The 20,266-nt window shown below is 41.7% G+C and overlaps 1 protein-coding gene across 1 annotated transcript; it reads right to left on the bottom strand.

Annotated features, from left to right (window-relative positions):
- Window positions 1-791: 791 nt before the first annotated feature.
- Window positions 792-14,723, bottom strand: LOC140223774 (uncharacterized). Its single transcript, XM_072299633.1, has 3 exons — window positions 13,496-14,723; window positions 1,264-1,562; window positions 792-895 (listed from the first exon to the last, which is right to left on the bottom strand). The coding sequence occupies exons 2-3, from the start codon at window positions 1,493-1,495 to the stop codon at window positions 792-794; spliced, it is 336 nt and encodes a 111-aa protein (XP_072155734.1). The 5' UTR covers window positions 1,496-1,562; window positions 13,496-14,723.
- Between the last annotated feature and the right edge of the window lie 5,543 nt (window positions 14,724-20,266).

The following is a 20,266-nucleotide window of genomic DNA, read 5'->3' as shown; positions in this document are numbered from 1 at the left end:
GGCGTCGAGGTTGAGATTGCTATATTTTCATACCGTAGAGACTGTTACGATAACGCTTTGTGTGCGATTTCAAGTACAGAATGGTTTTTTTCATTGAGCGGGAGGTATGATTTTACGTACATGAAAGTCGCTTCTGCAGCGCTCTCTAGCCCTCTGCGACGCCTAACTGCCACAGTTCTCTGCGCTCCCACAATCCTTAAGGGATTTAGGCACTCCTTCATTTCATTTAAAACCCCCGGTCGCCACCCTTTCACTAGGCGTCCCCTTCGTCACACACATTGAGGAAAATCTATGGCTTATAAACCAATTAGTGGTTTATATGAAACACCGCTAATAGTAGTGAAGGTAACATATAATAATAGTGCATATACCTTAGTTATGGTATATATACCATACTATGGCACGAGCTACCACAGTATGGTTCACAGACCGATAATCATTAGTTTATATAAAACTATTAATGGTGTTCCATATGAACCACTAATAGGTTTAAGCCATAGCTTTTTCTCAGTGCAGAAGGAACCCATCAAGCATCTTCTTTGGCAGCCTCTCTTCTGTCATATTGTTAACATGACTGTACTAGACAAGCTGTTTGGCCATAACGTCAAATACGATGTCATTTCCGACTTCCATAATCTGACGCACTCTATCATTTCGGACCCGACCCGTGATCTCAAGTGTACGGATTTATCCGTGCCGCGCGGACATTTCCTATACCGACACGGACCGCGTGCGGACAAAAACCTTATTGAAAAACGCTTCCCTATCTTAAAATATCCGTACGCGTGACGTCAAAGAATGACGCAGCAGGCAATAGCAGAACGGAGGTAGAGCGTACAGATCTCGCACACGGAGCACCTGGGAACACAGGACCCGACCTCCCCTAGAGATTCATCTGCAAGGTATGAATGTACCTGTCAAAAAACGTAAATTTCTTGGTTGGGAGTAACTTTCAATAATTTTCGTCGCACAAATCGTGTTCCACGCGAAATTTTTACGAGCACTGGAAAAAAAAAAACACATTGGATCTAGAGTCCAGACTCTTAAAAACATCGACAAGAAAAAATACTCTTGATTCAATCGGACTTTTGCTTAGATCAAGAACCAAGCCCCTTAATTTGAGCGGATTTCCTTTTGATTTAAGCTTAAATCTGATTGAATCAAGAGTATTTTTTCTTGTCAATGTTTTCAAGAGTCTGGACTCTAGATCCAATGTGTTTTTTTCCAGTGAGGTGTCATATATCATAATGCTTAGATTCGCACCTTGTCTAGTAGTCCATTGAGTTGTAGACTTGCCTCCCTGCGAGGCGGCACCGGCGTAAGCTGAGCCGCCGCCGTTTTGATGGGCGGCGCCGGGCGTTTGGCCATAGCAGGCCCCGCTGTTGCACTTGGTGTTGCCGCAAGCGTTGCTGGCACAGCGGCTGCAGTTGCCGTGGCCGCTTCCACTCCGGTTGTTGTTGTTGATGTCGCTCGTCAGCGGACAACCATCGGGCATCTTGGGCCGTCCCAACCGACCAACCGCCGTCCACCACCGATTGATTCAAGTCAGCTGCCCCTCAGATCTACAACACAAAACAATAAATTATAGCTCAAACTTTCGAGTTTATAGGACCATTCAGCGAGCTTCTAACAGAAAAAGAATAAAGAATATGGCACATGCAGTTACAATTGACGATTTTGATGCCTTAAACGTAGTGGTAGAAAAGTAAGTGAATTTTCATTCAGTTTCGTGCGAGTTTAGAGGACAATTCATCGAGGTTTTAACAGAAAATGCATTATGAAATGGTAGGCACTTCTTCTGTTCCCTCAAAATGTGAAATCTGAGAAAATGCGTTGATTGAGAAACTCGTAATATTTCAGATTTATACCATTCCGAGGCTCTAGCTTCATCTTTCTCCTTCATTTATACTTGTCAAGAAATTAACCAAAAATTAAAATAAAAATCTGTAATCATTTTCCTTTACAATTTGCAATTTTACAGCGCAGTTAAGCTTCTTTGGCTCCAATCTTTTCACGCCTTAATATGGACACACGTTTCTTTGCTCTCAATGCCTCTCCTTCAATCCACGACGACGCAATTTCTCCTGCACCGCATCATCTTGTTTTCCCGCCCCTGTGTTGTTATTATACCACACGTCTGTGGACTCGATTTTGCAATAAGGAACAGTTCTCTTTAGTTCATCCATGTAAACCACCTATCTGCTCTTAGAAACCAGTGGCACGTACTTTGCTCATAAAATATGAGGCGGGAACTGAGGTGCCTTTTTACATGATCTTGTCCATTTGATCTATTCGATCAGCGTGGTTCGAGTCCCATACTTTACCCCTAGCATAAGTTTCGATAGTTTTGCAATTCCCTTCTTTTGATACTGTAGGCTAATTTAGTGACCAAAAGATTTTCCGATAGCTTGTCAATATTTCCATTTTTGATCGATTTTAGCGTGGTCTGAGTCAGTTTTATTGACTGAGGAAATCTCTAAAATTGCCTTCTAACGGGAATTATTCAGTCTGATCGTTTGATATAGAGACTAAGGGTATAATGATTCCTGCTACCCCTGGTCTCATCAGTAATGGCATGTCTTTGTGATGTTTTAGATGGCATGCCAAGATAAAAACGACGTATGAGCACTTGCATGGGCATTATAGAATGCTGCTTGGAAAGTTGAAAGTTATTTCAAATTTGTTTTCTTAGCACGGCAGCAATGCGGTTACATGGAGAATTTACGGAGCATACAGGAGGTGACTACATAGTATTTTCACTGAATGGGTGCACAATTTTTTTTTTTTTTTTTTTTAAAAAAGAAATTTTATTTAAATATATCGTAACTACTACAAGTGTTTCTTGTATCTATCTACGTGGCTTAAAACTAAAACTTAACAAACTGCATTAATTTTATATGTTAACGTTAGATAATACTATGATTATCTAAAAGAACAGGAATTGTAAATTCTCTGCCTTCTTTCTTAAATGTATTATAACATAAAGGTTTTTAGTTTAATGGTTTTGTATGGGTGCACAATCGTTAAGTTATTGAATAAAGAGCTCTACTCTGGATAATCCTGTAAATTATATTATTATTAAATGCCAAGAAAAAAAATATTACTGTTATTAAAATTGCGGTGAAAATTTAGGTCTCTGCCATCCTAATTTAATATAGTTTTACCGGAAATAATCTTCTTAGAAATTAGCTCAGGGAGTTTGATTTCATGTGGAATGATAAAACTGAATTAAGGTAGCAGACTTTGCGGGGAAAAAACTTCAATGGTCGCGCAAAAATTGAAGTATAATCTCAATGTGCCGAAAAGGAACCTGCACCGCATGCGTATCTATACTGGAATCACACAAAAAGCATCCTTTAAGTGACTAGAAAATATAGAGAGTGAAATTGATCTGACACTGATAGCCGTATGCAGAAAACTGCTGTGAAAAACACGGAGATAAAATAAAATGAAGGAAAGTTATAATCTCTTTGCTTCAAAAAGCATTACTGACCCCCAATACTTAGGACAGAGGGTGTTGAGCAGATCTTCGTCGGGTATATAAGAAAATGAAAGCTTGTCATGAGTTCCACCCGACATAAGCACGACAAAGTAGCGATGAGACTTATCCGATCAATTATGCTCCACCTTTTAACCTATGTCATCTATGTCTACCCGGCAAACATCAAATTCCTACGATCAGGTTGCGATGCTCCAAGGAAAAGAGTTGCGCTGTTTGATACAAAACGATTGAACAAACAGTGGATGCTCGGAGACTCAAACGCACGGGTAGGAAAGTAAACGTGCCGATTTCGACTATAAAATCCCTGAATTTGGCGCTAAATTGACTAGAAAACATTGATATGATAATTTGTCCAGCCAGCCGTATTCAGAAAACTGCCGTGCTAAGGAAAAACACCGTACGAAAATTCAAATGTCGCCAAATTTTCTCGAGATAAAGTATAATGAGGGAAAATTATAAATTCTTGGATTTGAAAACCTTTACTGACTCCTAATACTTAAAACAGAAGGTGTTGAGATCTTTACAGGTTTATAGGGCGGTGAATGGTCCGAAAAATAGTTTACGGCGGTAGTATCTCCTTCAACGAGATAAGTATGCAACCCCACGACGGTGGAGTTCGAATAGTTATCTCACGAAAATCCAGGAGCTTGTTAGCAAACGCCCGCCGCACAGCGGTTCCTCCTTATGGGAAAAGTGGGAAAACCTCATAACCACGAAAAAAATTAAGTTCAGACTATATTTATGTTTAAACTAAGTCAAATGCGTGCATTACAAACGACGAGTCGTATGCTTTTATCATTTTTGATCAGTGTAAGTAGTTGAAATTTGAAAATTAGCACCACTGGATAATTCGAGTTCATAGGTTGGCTGCCTTTTTGAGCCCCACGAGCTACATGACCTGATCAAACCTAATCTCCAAATTTTCGAGTTGTCCATACTCTCCCTATAAAGGTACTCTAATCTGGCGGCCATTCTGAACGTTTAGTTCGTTGCTTTTAGGTCCTAAAAGCTCAATGACCTAACCTCCAAAATTACCGGCATGTCCCAAGTCACTCTAGATTGGTCCTCATAGAGTCCTATGTGCAGCCTAAAACCAATGAAGCAATCAGAAACATTGGCGGTTCCAGCAACTTGGCAGTATTGTCTTTTCTCCATTTAAACCTTTGGAAATGTATCGATTTTTGGAGGGGCCAGGTGCTCCGACAAGAATCGATTATTTAGCAAAGGTTTAAATGGAGGAAATCTGGTGTTGCCAAATTTCTGGCTCCGCCTCTGCAGAAAGCAGCAGAGACATGGCAATAGCCTCCCCTTATAGGTACTCTAGAGTCTGCGGGGGGTGGCGGTGGGGAATCGGCATGCGGAAAGCGAGGACTGGAGGTGGAGGATGACAAGACGGTGCTGCCGCGGCCGGTCTACCAAGGGCGCTCGCACGGAGCGGCTCGGCGGCTCCGGTTGAAAGTTACCCGGACCCAAGGCGCACCAAAAACGGGTGACAGTGCCCGCTCCGCGCCGCAGCCGCGCAGGGGAATACGCGACGACTTTCACCGCGAGGAGCGCGGAGCCCGGCTCGGATCCGCGGCGCGGCGCGAGGCGTGAGGCGTGCGGCACCGCGCGCCGCAGAAGCCCAAGGTCCGGCATCCAACACGCCGTCCCGCGCCTCCGTTGCCACGTCCATCACCCAATCCTCACTTTCACCCGAGGTGTCGGTCCACCGAAAAAAATTGCGAGGGATCCCGAATTTCAGTTCCTGGAGAGGAAAAATTCGATCATACAACACTGAAAAAAAAATCTCGGTGTATTTACTAAGAAAAGGGTAAAATTACCAAGATTTCAGGATTCTATTTGATCCCAGTTTTTTCTTGGTAAAATTACCATTTATGGAATTGTTAATTTTACCGAGAAATCTCGGTAAAATTATTGAACTTTCTCGGTAATTCTGTTATTTCGGTACTGGATCTTGGTAAAAACGCCATTATTTTTTATCGACTGTGGTAGAATTACCGAGATAAAATGGCAAAGTTACCGGGAATTGATTACCAATAAAAGTGGTATTCTTACCTGAAAAGAAAAACAGTAAAAATACCGGTTTTTAGGTAAGCTTACCAGTCTGTCTTGGTAAAATTACCAATAATTGGTAAAAAAGTGAAAGGTACCAACGGACCTTGGTAAAAACGGCGAGAATTTTTTTTCAGTGAATCGAGATGGTAACAAAAACGGTAGACGGTTTTCGATGGGCGAACCGAACCTCGGTTCGTTGAACCGAGGCTCAGTTCAACGAACCGGAACACTTTTGGTCAGTGTGGAACATGTTCTAATCGTCGCATGTAAAATCGTGCCTCAAACTTCGGGCCCTCTTAAAACCACGAGAATCAGTTTAGTCGATGGGGCTTCAACTCTTAAGAGAAGACGATAATTACGACCTAAAGCTTTGAAAATCGAACTAAGCCTTCGATTCAATGAAATTGGTGTACTGAAAATCTTGCGCCCATGGAGAAGAGCTCCTTTACCCCTGGATGGTCACGTACATTGTCAATTGAAAACCATTCTGACAGGAACCAATTGCGTTGTGATGCGTGTGGGGTTCTTATTCCGAGGAATTGATAGGTTCTCACAAGGGATTAAAATGATTCACCACTATAAAAAATATCAAATTTGAGGGTAAAATTCCATAAGTTTCACAAACTTTGACATAGTTCCGTACCTATACCTTAACCTTTATCATAATCATATGATTTGTTCTCTTCTGCCTTGCACTTTTTTCAGTGGCGAATCATTTTACTCCCTCACAAGGGTCTATTTCCAAAGTTATGCTCTTGAATTTTACTCCGGGTTCGAAAAAATGGTTTTTTTCATGATGCTATATTAAGGGTCTTCTCAAACCTTCCTCAGTCAGAATGTAAACCCAATAGGGCATCCTAATGAAAGTACCTGATTAAGGAACGATTATAAAAACGGCTCTTAATGAAACTCGTGGAGATGTTCCAGGTAATTGATGAGAAAATTAGATACCAAAAAACTTTGAGACCCTTCTCTGTTTTATCATAATCAAAAGATTTATTCTCTTCTACCTTGCACTTTTTTCAGTGGCGAATCATTTTACTCCCTCACAAGGATCTATTTCCAAAGTTATGCTCTTGAATTTTACTCCGGGTTCGAAAAAATGGGTTTTTCATGATGCTTTATTAAGGGTCTTCTCAAACCTCCCTTAGTCAGAATGTAAACCCAATAGGGCATCCTAATGAGCTAGAGGACTTGATTAACACTGGGAAAAAAAACACACTGGATTTAGAGTCCAGACTCTTGAAAACATTGACAAGAAAAAATACTCTTGATTCAATCGGATTTTTGCTTGAATCAAAAGGAAATCCGCTTAAATTAAGAGGCTTAGTTCCTAATTTAAGTTAGATTCTGATTGAATCAAGAGTACTTTTTCTTGTCGATGTTTTTAAGAGTCTGGACTCTAGATCCAATGTGTTTTTTTTTCCAGTGAAGGAACGATTATAAAAACGGCTCTTAGTGAGACTCGTGGAGACGTTCGAGGTAATTGATGAGAAAATTAGAAACCAAAAAAACTTTGAGACCCCTCTCTGTTAAACTCGATGGAATAATTCTACACGAAGGTGGGACGATTGGGCAACGTGCTTGGGTCCCAGACGCGGCATGACATGGAGGAAGTGAAGCGTGCGCTTTCCTATTCGCAAGTTCAAGTCTCCGGCTCGGAGCCGCGCTTGCTTGGGCTCCTCCCGAAGCCACCGCTCAGCTGTTCTGCTAACCTCCTCTCCGTGCTAACCTCCTCTTCCTGCCTCCAAAAAAACTCGGTGAGGCGGGCAGCGGCCGGGGAGGAGGCGGGAGGGGGGGGGGGGGGCAATGGGAATGGCTCTCCAAACTCATTGTTGGACTCTGGAACGAGCCCTACAAAGATAACTCGTGTTCCCATTTCGCCGGCTCCGGCGCCGGGGCCGAAGCCGGCACGAGTGCTTCACCGGATATTATTACGTTGACCGGCTCCAAGTCCTCTCCTTTCCCTCGCATAGCTTTGCTCCTCGCGCGCACGGAGGACGACTCAATGTCCAGGAGAACGGAGCCGGTCGGAACCGAGCGAAGGGGGCCTCCAGCAGGATTGGCTGTTGAAAAAAATTAAAAAAATCACTGGAAAAAAACACATTGGATGTAGAGTCCAGACTCTTGAAAACACTGACAAGAAAAAAGACTCTTGATTCAATCGGATTTAAGCTTAAATCGAAAGGAAATCCGCTCAAATTAAGAGGCTTGATTCTTGATTTAAGCTTAAATCTGACTGAATCAAGAGTATTTTTTCTTGTAGATGTTTTTAAGAGTCTGGACTCTAGATCCAATGTGTTTTTTTCCCAGTGTAACTTGTAAATTTCAAGGTCGATACTCTTGAGAAAAACTGTCGGAGCATCCGGATTAGAAAACCTTATCAGTTTGTTTTTTTATGTAAAAATGCATCCTCGCACTTTGAAAAGTTTTTATTCTAGTTAACTTTAAAACAATTTTGCTCAAATTCGACAGAAAATTTTAGTTATTTAAGTCGCATGTTTAGCAGTTTATTCTGTGTACAATATCAATATGAGTGATTCTTAGTAAATTCTGAGTCTAGACTAGCCTAGGTCTTAAATTAGACCATTTCAATACGATTTTTTCCCCCAAATTTTATTTCACATAGAAAGAGCAAAAAATCTTCCAGATTCGTACTTTTTGACAATTTTCTTACATTTATTTAAAGTCCTTCAACAGTCAACCCTACTCAGGAATCTGCATTAAAATTCGCCTCAGTCTAGCTAGAAAGAACAAAGTTATTTAATACCGGCCGTGTGGGATACTGTACTCGGTACTGTCACAGGTTTAGCAATCCTGCGGACCCCAGGCGGTAGCCCCTGCCTCAAGGGGGGGGGGGGGGGAGATGGTCCCCGGCTTCTTGGCGTATGAACCACCCATCAGAGGGGCAGACAGGACTCATAGCTGTGGTGGAGGCAGCCTGCATGTCTAGGAGACGGTACTCCAAAATCAAACCCTGGTCCTCCAGGTTGGGGGTTGGGGCATCGGGCTAACTCCCCGATACTTGGAAAAATCTTAATGTTAAGAAGCCTAATAAAGATAGCCTCGATGAACATGGAAAAAAAGAGGATTTTACGACACAAACTAAGAAAACGGGCAATGGTTTTTGGGACATGGAATGTACAGGGCATTTCTAATAAATTGACAGGGGTTGTATCGGAGGTAAAAAAGTATAATATCGATGTCTACGTGTTAACAGAAACGAAAAAAAAGGCACAGGATCAGAAAACTTGGGATGCTATGATCTGTTCTATAGTGGAGTCAGTAAAGATCAACGCGCACAACAAGGAGTCGCCATACTTATTCGGAAAAGTTTGCGTCCGTCTGTAACTACTTGGGAACCAGTAGACCAGCGGATCATCAAAATGCATCTTATACTGCATGGTCATCAAGTGGTCCTGATAGGAGTATATGGTGTGAATGATGATGCTCCCGTCAATCTGAAGGATCAGTTCTTTGAGCAACTCAACGACGAGGTTCTGAGGGTTGCAAAAAGCCAACTGCATAATGGTGCAAATAGGGTTCTTCTAAGCAACTAAAAAGTACATTCATTGGTTACCAAAAGCCCATCTTCTTGTATCGGGTAATGGTAAAAGAGAACGTGGTGCATGAACGCTCTTTGAGTTATTTAGTCCACAGCATGAAGACTGAGTGTTCAAGAAAGATTTGAAACTAAAAATCCCTGAAAAACGCCAAACCAAACTGGAATTATAGCATTTTGAAGTTTGCTGTGTAATACACGTGGTTCCGATTAAAAGCAATAAGTGACGAAAGAGGAAAGTCCAAAGAGAAAGAATACGGAAAAATCTCCAAAAAACAAAAACAAAATACAAATATGAGGCTAGAGTCAATAACGAAATGAAAACTGGGAGACGTTTTGGTGTAAAAGGAAATAATGAAACTCAGAACGGAACGGACGGAACTACATGTCAACGGAATAAAATGTAAAAGAAACAAAACGACAAACAGGAGGACGAAAACACTTCCTCCTGTCGTCAACCGAGAAATAACAAACCCGGCTTTGTTTTTTCCGGCATAGATAAGTTCCGTTTCCCTGATAAAAGGTCATTGACACATCGAAGATATTTGGACTATACATTTTACAACAAGGAGCCAGAATTTTTGGATTGTTCACAAAACAAGGTGTGTGCCGCTAGTTCTAGTTTCTCTCTGCAATGTCCTACTAAGGATCAACCAGAGGTATCATTTTTTCTTTTTAGCAAAATAAAAAGTCAGTTTCATTGAATTCTATTCCTATTATTATTTTCACAATGTCTCACAATGTCAAATACAAAAGTAAACACGTTTGTTTCTCTGGTTTTCTCTAAGATCAACTCCGTAAAAAGGCGAACAATTTTCCGCATTTTTGACATTTTGAAATTTTTCCAAAAATTTGAACATTCATTTTCAAATTTTACGCTTCTCAGCGCACTTTCTTACATTTGCAGGTCATCACATTTTTGTCTGGAAAGCGATGTAGGAGAGCCTGATCTTAAAAAACGAAATACCTATATCACAAAACGCTATTCACAAATCTCGCATAAAATTTCAATTGTTTTAAAGCATTTTTTCTGCTCGTTTAGGAATAAAAATCAGTGATAAAAATGTGTCCCTTGAATAATCAATAATTCTTATATACCTCAAGCTATACTATTTCAATAACTAATTCTCGTCCCGCACTCTCAGGAACTAAAATGTTCAGAAATTTGAGCTTCCATATTTAACTTCTGTCCCTGCCCTTCCTCTAAGCCGGAATATACACATGTAAATTGTCAAGACAGGAGCAACTTTAGTAATCGGAACATCAGTCCTTTCATGGTAAAATCGTAGTCAAGATTTCAAGTATCATTTTTTAATCCTACGTCAGTCTTGATAGCGGACAGGGCAGCGGCGGGCGTTTGGTAGCAAGCTCCTGGATTTTCGTGAGATAACTATTCAAACTCCGCCATCGTAGGGTTGCATAATCATCTTGTTGAAGGCGATTCTACCGCCGTAAACACTTTTTCAGACCATTCACCGCCCTATAAACCTGACAAAGATCTACTCAACACCATCTGTGTTAAGTATTGGGGGTCAGTAAAGGTTTTCAAATCCAATAATTTATCATTTTCCCTCATTATATTTTATCTTGAGAAAATTTGGCAACATTTGAATTTTCGTACGGTGTTTTTCCTTAGCACGGCAGTTTTCTGCTTATGGCTACCGGACAAATTATAATATCAATGTTTTCTTGTCAATTTAGCGCCAAATTCAGGGATTTTATAGTCGAAATCGACACGTTTACTTTCCTACCCGTGCGTTTGAGTCTCTGAGCATCCACTATTTGTTCAATCTTTTTGTATCAAACAGCGCAACTCTTTTCCCTGGAGCATCGCAGCCTGATCGTAGAAATTTTATGTTTGTCGAGTAGACACAGATGACATAGGTTAAAAGTTGGAGCATAATTGGTCGGATATGTCTTATCGCCGACCAATCACGCTCCGCCTTTTAACCATTGTCATCTATGTTTACCCGACTAACACTTGTCAACAAGGCTGACAGTCAAGGCTGCAGGGGAAATTGGTGTGAAATGGGCTTTTATATTTTGAAATGGCATCCCTTCTTGTTCATCCTGGCGTTTAAGTCCCTGGAGGATGCGTTTTGTGTGATTCAAGTAGATACGCATGCAGTGCATGTGTCTTCTTTTAACGCCAAGCGTAAAAACGCTTTTCTTTGGAACATCGTGGGTACATCGGTGCAAAACAAGGGATTTCATTCTGTGAAATAGCATCTCTACTTATTCATCCTGGCGTTTAATTCTAATCCCTGATCTAGTTTCTAAGGCGATTATTTCCGGTAAAAACTGCATTAGATCAGGATCGCAGAGACTTTTTTTTGAATTCTCACCGCGGTTTCAACCCTCAAAAATGTAATACTTAATTGTGTTTTAAACATTTACATAAATATATCCAGAGCAGAACTTCATTTTTATAAAAAAACATACACATTTCATTACTTTAGTGTCAATGCCTTCAAGGTTTAAAGTTCCAGTTTAATTCTTGAGGTTCATTTTTGCGCAAACGGGTGCAATTTAATATTTGAACTGAGCATGGGCGGACACAACTTGACGGTGAAATTAATGACTGCGGATACAAATATTATAGTTCTCGACAGCAGTGCGTGTTGTGTGCGGAGGAAATTTAAGAGGCCCCACTTTTTTCTTAGTAAAGCTCTACTTGGATTTGCGATGTAAGTTCCTCATCCTACGTAAAATGCAAAACAAGATGGTGCCATTGATTTTCTCTGAAATTATATTTCAAGCTTACGAATGTTCGCCAAGTTGAGGCCAAGTTAAGTTTCATTTGTTTTTCTGTGCAGATGGATGCTTTTATGAGTGAGCCCCACAGAGTCGTTTCTCATAAGCATTCAAAATGAACTCCAAATGGTTCACGCCTATAATCAATCGAATAAATACGTTGGTACATTCGGTACTCCAAGTGGGAAATCGAAGTGTCAAGATATAATCTTTTTACCCAGTGGCGACCATGCATGGCAACCCTGTAGCCGATTATACCCCTGCTCGGATTTATTTACGGAATATAGAGGTGGATCTCCTTACACATGCAGGAATGCCCCTTCAACGAGGACATACCTTTAAGAATTCCTCTTGAGTTGGTAAATTGATTTTCGATGAAAACCAGTTGTACGACTGTGCCTTACGAAATTTTATTCAAATTTACCTAGTTGATTAGCCGGAAATCAGTGGCGTGGCGTGCTTTGCGATATATCGATTGACCTGCCATTTAAACCTATGAAAAAGAATCGACAACAAGGGTGTTCGCTATGAACATTTCAATAATCGATTCTTTACCATAGTTTCAATGTGGATCATTCACGCCTCGCCTCTGCCAAAAATGTCCACTGAATGCCCTTTGTCGCTCTTGCTTAAAAATTCTTAGGGTGCTGATACGTTTTCGGGGGCCCCCTATTTAACCAAAAGTCCGCCTTAATGCGGATTTTTCAAGTTTTTGGGGGCCCCTACACGACCCCCGTTCGGAGCCTCTTGAGCCACCCTTTCACCCCTGACTAGACCCTGCTGAATGCTTGAACTTTTTTGCTTGAGCATTTTTTATGCTAAGCGTCAAGTGAATTTATTTCTTTGTCCTAAAATTTTATCGAGAAATATTTTGAAATGACTTCAAATGTTGTCCTCGGGTGTACATTGCAACTTTTTCTGTCCATGAATGTGCCATTTCCATTCAAGACGTCGATTTACGGGTATTTCAAACTATTGAACTCTCAAATTATGCTTTACCCATTTTGACACACATAGTGTGCATTGTGCTTTGACGCAGTGAGCACAGCATGATCATACTTTTGGAAATTTTAGATAAAAATGTCTAAAAACATCGGAAATGATCAATTAATCGATAGACTTTCGAAAAAAAGAAATAAAATACAGCACTGTGGATGCAACTTCACTTAAATTTTTGGTTTGAAAAATGCGCAACTCGGTTTCTTTATTTGTATTTTTAGATTTGAAATATTTCTCCTTATATTCTCAACTAAATATTTCGTGTTCCCGGTAAAATTAACAAGTTTTGAGTCTCTTCGAGTGGCACAAGACATTCTGGCAGGGCCGAGGTTCAATAGGAAAGAACCAAGTCATGTCAAGATGGAACCGAGAAAAAAGTTAAAAGAATTATTCCTTAGGGAGACTCAACATTACAAGTAATCAACGCCAAGTGGTTATAAATTCGAAAGAACCCCCGACTCATTTCTCTCAAAATATGTCTTCATCTCTCTCTACTTAAGTTAGCCCAAATGGACGCCTCACTACACCCACAAAGGTTGGAAATAGGGAAGAGCTACGAGACACTTTTTAGAACCATGACACTTTTTCTGATGAATGAAGACAGATGATGCAAAACTTACCGATGCCTGAAAAGGAGATCGTTGGCTCTGTGTGCAAAGGTAGCACGCTATACAGAGGCCCAGACACACAATCACAAATTTATTGAAACGAGGAGGATCAGAGCCGAATCAGAATTAAATCTCAGCAGTTGGTAGGAACAATCTTTGACGTGAGACGTGGCGAGAGAATCTCTCTTTAAGGCACCGCACACCGAGTCGGCTGTAACCTCCTTTCCTCGGATCCGAAATTTGTAACACGCACCAAAGCGGGCCACTTACGAACAATTTTCAAGTTGAGTTAATCAACTTTGTCCAGCAAAAAAGTACGATTATGCACTGAATAAGGCGAGGACGTGATCAGAGCTACGATTCGATCTGATGATAATGGTACTGCGTTTGAAAGATTTTGAATTACACTTACCGAAGTGAATCACTAGCGAACGATGTTTATGTTGAGCTTATCGACTAAGTAAAGCGAAAATGTATAGGATTACACTTGCGTGAGGATAAGGAATAGTGATAGGGGGTCTTGTGTGGTACCGAATTTTTAAACCTTTATGAAAAAAAAAAGAAAAAAGAAAAAAAAAAATAACACTATCGAACGACGTCTAAGTTAAGCTTATTCAACTAAGGTTAGCAAAAAATCTACACTTGAAAAATAATGTAAAGATAAGGGAGGGCGGTGTCTGGGTTCTTAGGAGCCAGATTTTCAATATTTTTCAATTTTTTCCCGGCGGCGGCGAATTATCAACAAAAAACGTTGAAGTTAAACTCGATAGAGTAAATAAAGCGAGCAAGTAGAGTAGCAGTGAATGTAAGGATGAGAAATCGGATCGGGGTTGAAGGATTCAAAATTTTCCGGCGCTCGCCGAGGTGAATGACCAACGAACAACGTTCGCGTTATCAACTGCGTAAGGAGGAGAGTTTACACCTCGATAGGCGGATAAGAGGGAGAGGGTGGGCTCCGTTGGGGTTGAGAGGGCTCGGTTGAGGGGGTGTCAGGAGGCTTGGGGAGGGAGCGATGAGCGGATCTCGGTCGGCGGTGGCGGTCGGAGCTCGGACGCGGACGGGCACATATTCCCACGGCGAAGGGCGAACCACTGATTTCGGACTAATGAACCGACGGTGCGGCGCGCGCGCGGCCCAGTTGGACTCGGAATTGGGTTCGGTTCGGGCACGACGGGCCGAGTGAAAGGAGCCAGGCAAATGAATGAATGAAAATAAACGCGCCGCCGCCAACGACCGCCGCGCCGAAGAGGAGAAGGACGGAAAGGCACGGCATCGGCCGGAGAAAGAGAGCGCCCCCCCTCAGCCTACCCCCCCGCGGACTGGGATGGTGGAGGGTGGCGCTCAGCTGATTTGGGCCCTCTGGAGCTGAACCTACGGCTCCGGCGCCCCCTGCCCCCCTGCCCCCCTGCCCCCACGGGGCCCTGCCGTGCTCCAGCTGACCCGACAGGCGCCGCACGCGCTCCGTCGGGTCGTCTTGAGGAAGAACGCCGTATCAGCCGAAGAGTGTCGTCAGATTTCTCCGGGTAAAGTATCTCTTCACTGGAAAAAAACACATTGGATCTAGAGTCCAGACTCTTAAAAACATCGACAAGATAAAATACTCTTGATTCAATCGGATTTTTACTTAAATCAAGAACCAAGCCTCTTAATCTGAGCGGATTCCCTCTTAATTTAGGCAAAAATCTGATTGAATCAAGAGTATTTTTTCTAGTCAATGTTTTCAAGAGTCTGGACTCTAGATACAATGTGTTTTTTTTCCAGTGTTTTCCAGAAAATTATTTATTTTTTTCCAGATATTTCGAGGTGGAGTAGGATTTTGACAAAGAGAGAGGTCATGTCAGCCTTAGAGTTTTGCCAGATTTTTCCGGGTAAATTATCTCTTTTTCAGGAAATTATTTACTTTTTCCAGATATTTTCAGGTAGAGTAGTTTTTTTCACAAAGAGAGAAGAACGTCAAATCAGTCTCAGAGTTTCGTTAGATTTTTTTGGGTAAATTATTTCTTTTTCAGGAAATTATTTACCCGGAGAAATCTGATGACACTCTAAAGCTGATATGACGTTCTTCTCTCCTTTTCAAAATCCGGCTCCACCTCGAAATATCCGGAAAAAAGCAAATAATTTCCTGAGAAAGAAATAATTTACCCAAAGAAATCTGACGACACTCTAAGGCTGATATATGACGTTCTTCTCTCTTTGTAAAAATACTACTCTACCTCGAAATATCTGAAAAAAGTAAATAATTTCCTGAAAAAGAGATAATTTACCCTGAGAAATCTGACGCCGCTCTAAGGCTGATAGATGGCGTTCTTCTCTCTTTGTATAAATACTACTCTACCTCGAAATATCTGAAAAAAGTAAACAATTTCCTTGAAAAGTCCTCCAAGCCCCTCAAATGAAGTCCACTTAAGACCTGAAAATGTGGACGGTCCAAGTTCTCGCAAGTTAAGTGACAGAAAAGAAATCGGGAGAAATTTGGCGACGGGCACCGGCTCATACGTCACGAATAGTTTGTGGCAAGATTCGTTGCTCGGGAGGTGAGGCTGGCGCTGCGCCCCGGTGCACGGTGTCCGGGGGCGTCCTGCTGCAACGGCAGCGTCGAGACGCCAACCCGGGATCCTGTGGTGTGGCGTGCTTTGCGATATATCGATTGTTATGCCATTTGAACCCATGGAAAAGAATCGATTATTAAGGTGTTCGCTGCGAACACCCTGATAATCGATCTTTTTTCATAGGTTTAAACGGCATAACAATCGATATATCGCAATTCACGAGGGTGGGGCGCCGCGCGGGCCGAGGTGGAGGCGGAGGCAGGGTGGAGCAGGAGCAGGTGACGAAAGACGCGAAATGGCATACATGCTCGCATGTCGATTGCCAACGCAGACATCACCACACGCCGGGGCCGAGATGACGGGGGAGGGGAGGAGGGGGGAGGGGGGATCCTCGGCCCGTGGTACCGATGACCGGGTGACCGTGTCCCGTGCCGCCCTGGGTCCACGGCCGCTGCAGCCGGCATTGCGGCACCGACTCATACGGCCGTGCTCCAAGTTGCCCCGTAATCAACTTTAATCTTAATAGGGCGAGTGTGGACACCAGGTTCCATGGAGAACCCTTAGGATCCAGAAAAATTTCCAAAAGCCGTATTACTATCACTGAGAACAAATCTCGGTGTATTTACTAAGAAAAGGGTAAAATTACCAAGAATTCAGGGTTCTATTTGATCCCAGTTTTTTTTAGTAAAATTACCATTAATGGAATTGGTAATTTTACCGAGAAATCTCGGTAAAATTATTGAACTTTCTCGGTAATTTTACTGGACCTTGGTAAAAACGCCAATATTTTTTATCGACTGTGGTAGAATTACCGAGATAAAATGGTAAAGTTACCGGGAATTGATTGCCAATAAAAGTGGTATTCTTACCTGAAAAACCAGTAAAAATACCGGTTTTTAGGTAAGCTTACCAGTCTGTCTTGGTAAAATTACCAATAATTGGTAAAAAAAAGTGAGATGGTAAAGGTACCAACGGACCTTGGTAAAAACGCCGAGAATTTATTTTCAGTGTAGTTGTTCCTTAAAGAGATCCTCCCTCCTGGCAGCACACAGTGCATCGATTCGATAGGAGAGGTCGGACAAAATTTGGAAACTTTAAGAGCTTATAACTCCGTTTGTACACAACTGAATCAGTGAGAACGAAAACACACCAACTCGAAAAAATGAAAGTAATCAAGATACACACAAAACTGCATATTAGGTGAAAAATGTTAGTCCAACAATAAGAAAAATATTTTTGGTGCCTATGAGGAAGTACTTAAGGAAACTTTAAATGTCCAAGTTGGAACAGGTACGGTAACTTCAATGACCTTTATGAAAATTGTCTGTCCTTTGTGAAAAGTGAGCATTTTCGAGGTACCGAGTTGGTGTGTTTTCGTTCTCACTGATTCAATTTTGAGGTTCTAAAAGTGGTTTCGTTGGTTTCCTTGCAAAGTTTTCTTCAAGAAGCACCTCTTAAAATTTAAAATGTGACGAAATAAATATCAAAATTTGCAGTTTTGGTCGAAAATTTCCAGTCCGACCTCTTCTATTGGCTCGTTTCACTGCGCGGCACCTATTGGTTTACATTGTGACTAAGGGAGATTTGAGGAGGTCCTAATATTGTGCCATGAAAAGGACAATATTAACGAATCTCGAGTAAAATTCAACGGCTGAGCACAGGGGGGAATTTCATGAGCAGCCGCCAATCCGCGGCGCACCATGGTTCAAAACTCAAGAATAGGAAGAAATAAGTCGGAAAATGACTGAAAGATCAAGAAAGTGCCAAAATCGGTATTTTTTTGAGTCGGTAATTTCGATTTTGATGTCAAATTGCCTACATTTTATCACCCTGACCTATTAATTGTGCGCAAGTTTATGGCACGCTCCGGAGAGGCGTGCTGCCGCTGCCAGCTCGAAACGCGCACTGACGCCTACAAACCTAAGGGGATACTTCACGCATTGCGTAATGCTTGAAGTATCCCCTTAGGTTTGTAGGGGTCAGTGCGCGTTTTGCGCTGGCAGCACGCCGCGGCGCACCCAACAGGCGGGTGGTGAACGATTTCTTGTGGAGAGAGCCCCCTAGCGGAGAACCTCGTGTATCGTGTAAATTATTTTTTTAATTTTCGACTTTTAAAATTACACACTGGTCGTGTGAAGTAATTAGTAAACTCTCAACGCTAGATGAGGTGCAATAATGAAAGGCGGGTCGTGCGCCATGCGCGCTGCGGACGGCGCAGGGCGGCTCTTGAAATTCTCCCCTGGGCTCTGCCGAAAATTCAAAGCATGGTGGATCCGTTTGTAATTCCCGCGCGGACGTGAGCGGACTTGATGCTCTGCACCACCAATCCTTGCGAAATAAGGAGTAGCGCGGCCTATTTTGAATTTCGTGTACCATCCTTTGAATACACGCCTGGTTGATGTCGCTATCTATCGACTGAAACTTTAAGCGCTGGATTGGTTTCATCGATGCTTGTTTGCGGTGTTTTTTGTTGACTGTGTTATCAAAAAATTCCTTTCATAACAAAATTTTTTTCGCGCTGAAAGGTACAGTCAAGTACTAAGTTTTTAGATTTTTACAATTGTTCACTGTTTTTATCCAACTGAGGAAGGCTGAGTTTTCAGCCGACACGTTTTGGTGGTATTTGAGTGAAAATTAACCTTGTTACTCGCTGTTTAAATTGTCATTAAACGGACGCGGGGAAAAAAACTTCTTGCAAGGGACCCGAAGTTGAGGTCATATGGATCTCTGAAGTTTTCTGATCACGCATCCGAAAACTTGAGGTAGAGCTGCCGAAGTTCGGAAGTTCAGACATCGAGGCACTTCGGTATGTACCGGAGTACTTCAGATGTGTGACCCGAACTTCAAGTTTTTAGATACGTGACCCGAAAACTTCATAGATCCATATGACCTCAACTTCGGGTCCCACGTACGAATTTTTTTTCTCCGTAATATCTTGTCACGGGCTGAGGATCATCAAACATAGCTCATGAAAATTTCATCAGTGTAACTTTGAAGATGGATCCTTCCAAGAAAATTTAAGGATTTGCCACTGGGAAAAATTGAAAATGCAATTTTTTTTTTAATATGACAAAGTATGAGGTAGGTGCGAACTTATACCTTAAAATTTTTCAAAACTTCCAAAAATGCTCGTTTTGATTTTAAATTTTAGAGGCGAATTCCTTGCAAGGGTCTGTTTCCAAAGTTTTACTGCTGAAGGTGAGCAAAAATTGTTATTTTTATAATACCGTATAAAGGATCTCTTCTATCCTCCATTAATCACAATGGAAATCATGTGAGGGTTTCCTAAGTAAAGGAACTAGGAAAGCGATGAATACTATTTTCTGAACGACTATAATATGACCCTTAGGATCCAGAAAATGTTTAAGACTCTGGATGCGAGGGGGCTGTTGTCAACTACTGACGCTTATTATCACTGCCGTATCACTGAAGAGTTCCGCATAACGCTCAAATTTTCGAAATATAGAGTCTCCTTCAATATTCGTCTGTTCTAATTTCAATGAAATTACTGATTCAGCTAAAACAGCGGAATCCGCCCCATTCGTACAAAAAGAGACGTATGAGAGAGCCTTAAGTGCGCAAAAATTGACGTGGTTTCAGACCGAACAGCCGTTAGGGGTATCATTCCGCCAGAGAGCTGTATTTTCTGAGTGAAAGAGGTTTATAATCGTAAAGAGTAGTCAAAATGCTAATCAAAGAGTTTCAATAATCAAAACACGATTTTTTAACTCCCGCAACTGACGCACTTTCAATTGTAATATTTGGAGACTTGAACGCAGGATTAGAAAAATAGTTTTTTTCACAAATGAAAAATCCGATGATTAGGTATCTCAAAGTGCTTAAATTAAATGCACCGCTATAGTGTGCTGCAAGACCATAGTTCTGTTGTGATAGCACAGAGATCTGGAATTCTCAAAGTTTCGAGATCGAGTCCCTCTAAAATTTGTCTAATCTAATTTTGATGACATCGCTGATTTAGATATGTAAGGAAAAATTTGTCTTATTCGCACCGAGACGAGACTCGAGAAAGTCGCAAGTGCGCAAAAATTGACAACACAACCGTGTAAGGGATATTCTTCCTTAGAGAGCTGTGCTTTATGAGTAAAATATGGTGCCTTTCTTGCCGATTTCTTTTTTCCTGCCAAAAATCTTGAGATTTTTCTATTATGTGTCCAGAACCCGACCACAAAAGCATGCCGAGGATTACATTTACGGCTGTCTGGCCTAAAATGAA

Source organism: Bemisia tabaci, chromosome 4, assembly GCF_918797505.1.
Source record: "Bemisia tabaci chromosome 4, PGI_BMITA_v3".
Lineage (NCBI taxonomy): Eukaryota > Metazoa > Arthropoda > Insecta > Hemiptera > Aleyrodidae > Bemisia > Bemisia tabaci.
This window is presented reverse-complemented; position numbering and strand designations above follow the sequence as displayed.

Bases quoted from the DNA above. Each gene is read 5' to 3' on its own strand.
- LOC140223774 (XM_072299633.1), bottom strand. From the start codon at position 1,495: ATGCCCGATGGTTGTCCGCTGACGAGCGACATCAACAACAACAACCGG. The intron at 896-1,263 runs GTGCGAATCTAA...CATACCTTGCAG, and splicing joins TCAATGGACTACTAGACAAG to ATGAATCTCTAGGGGAGGTC.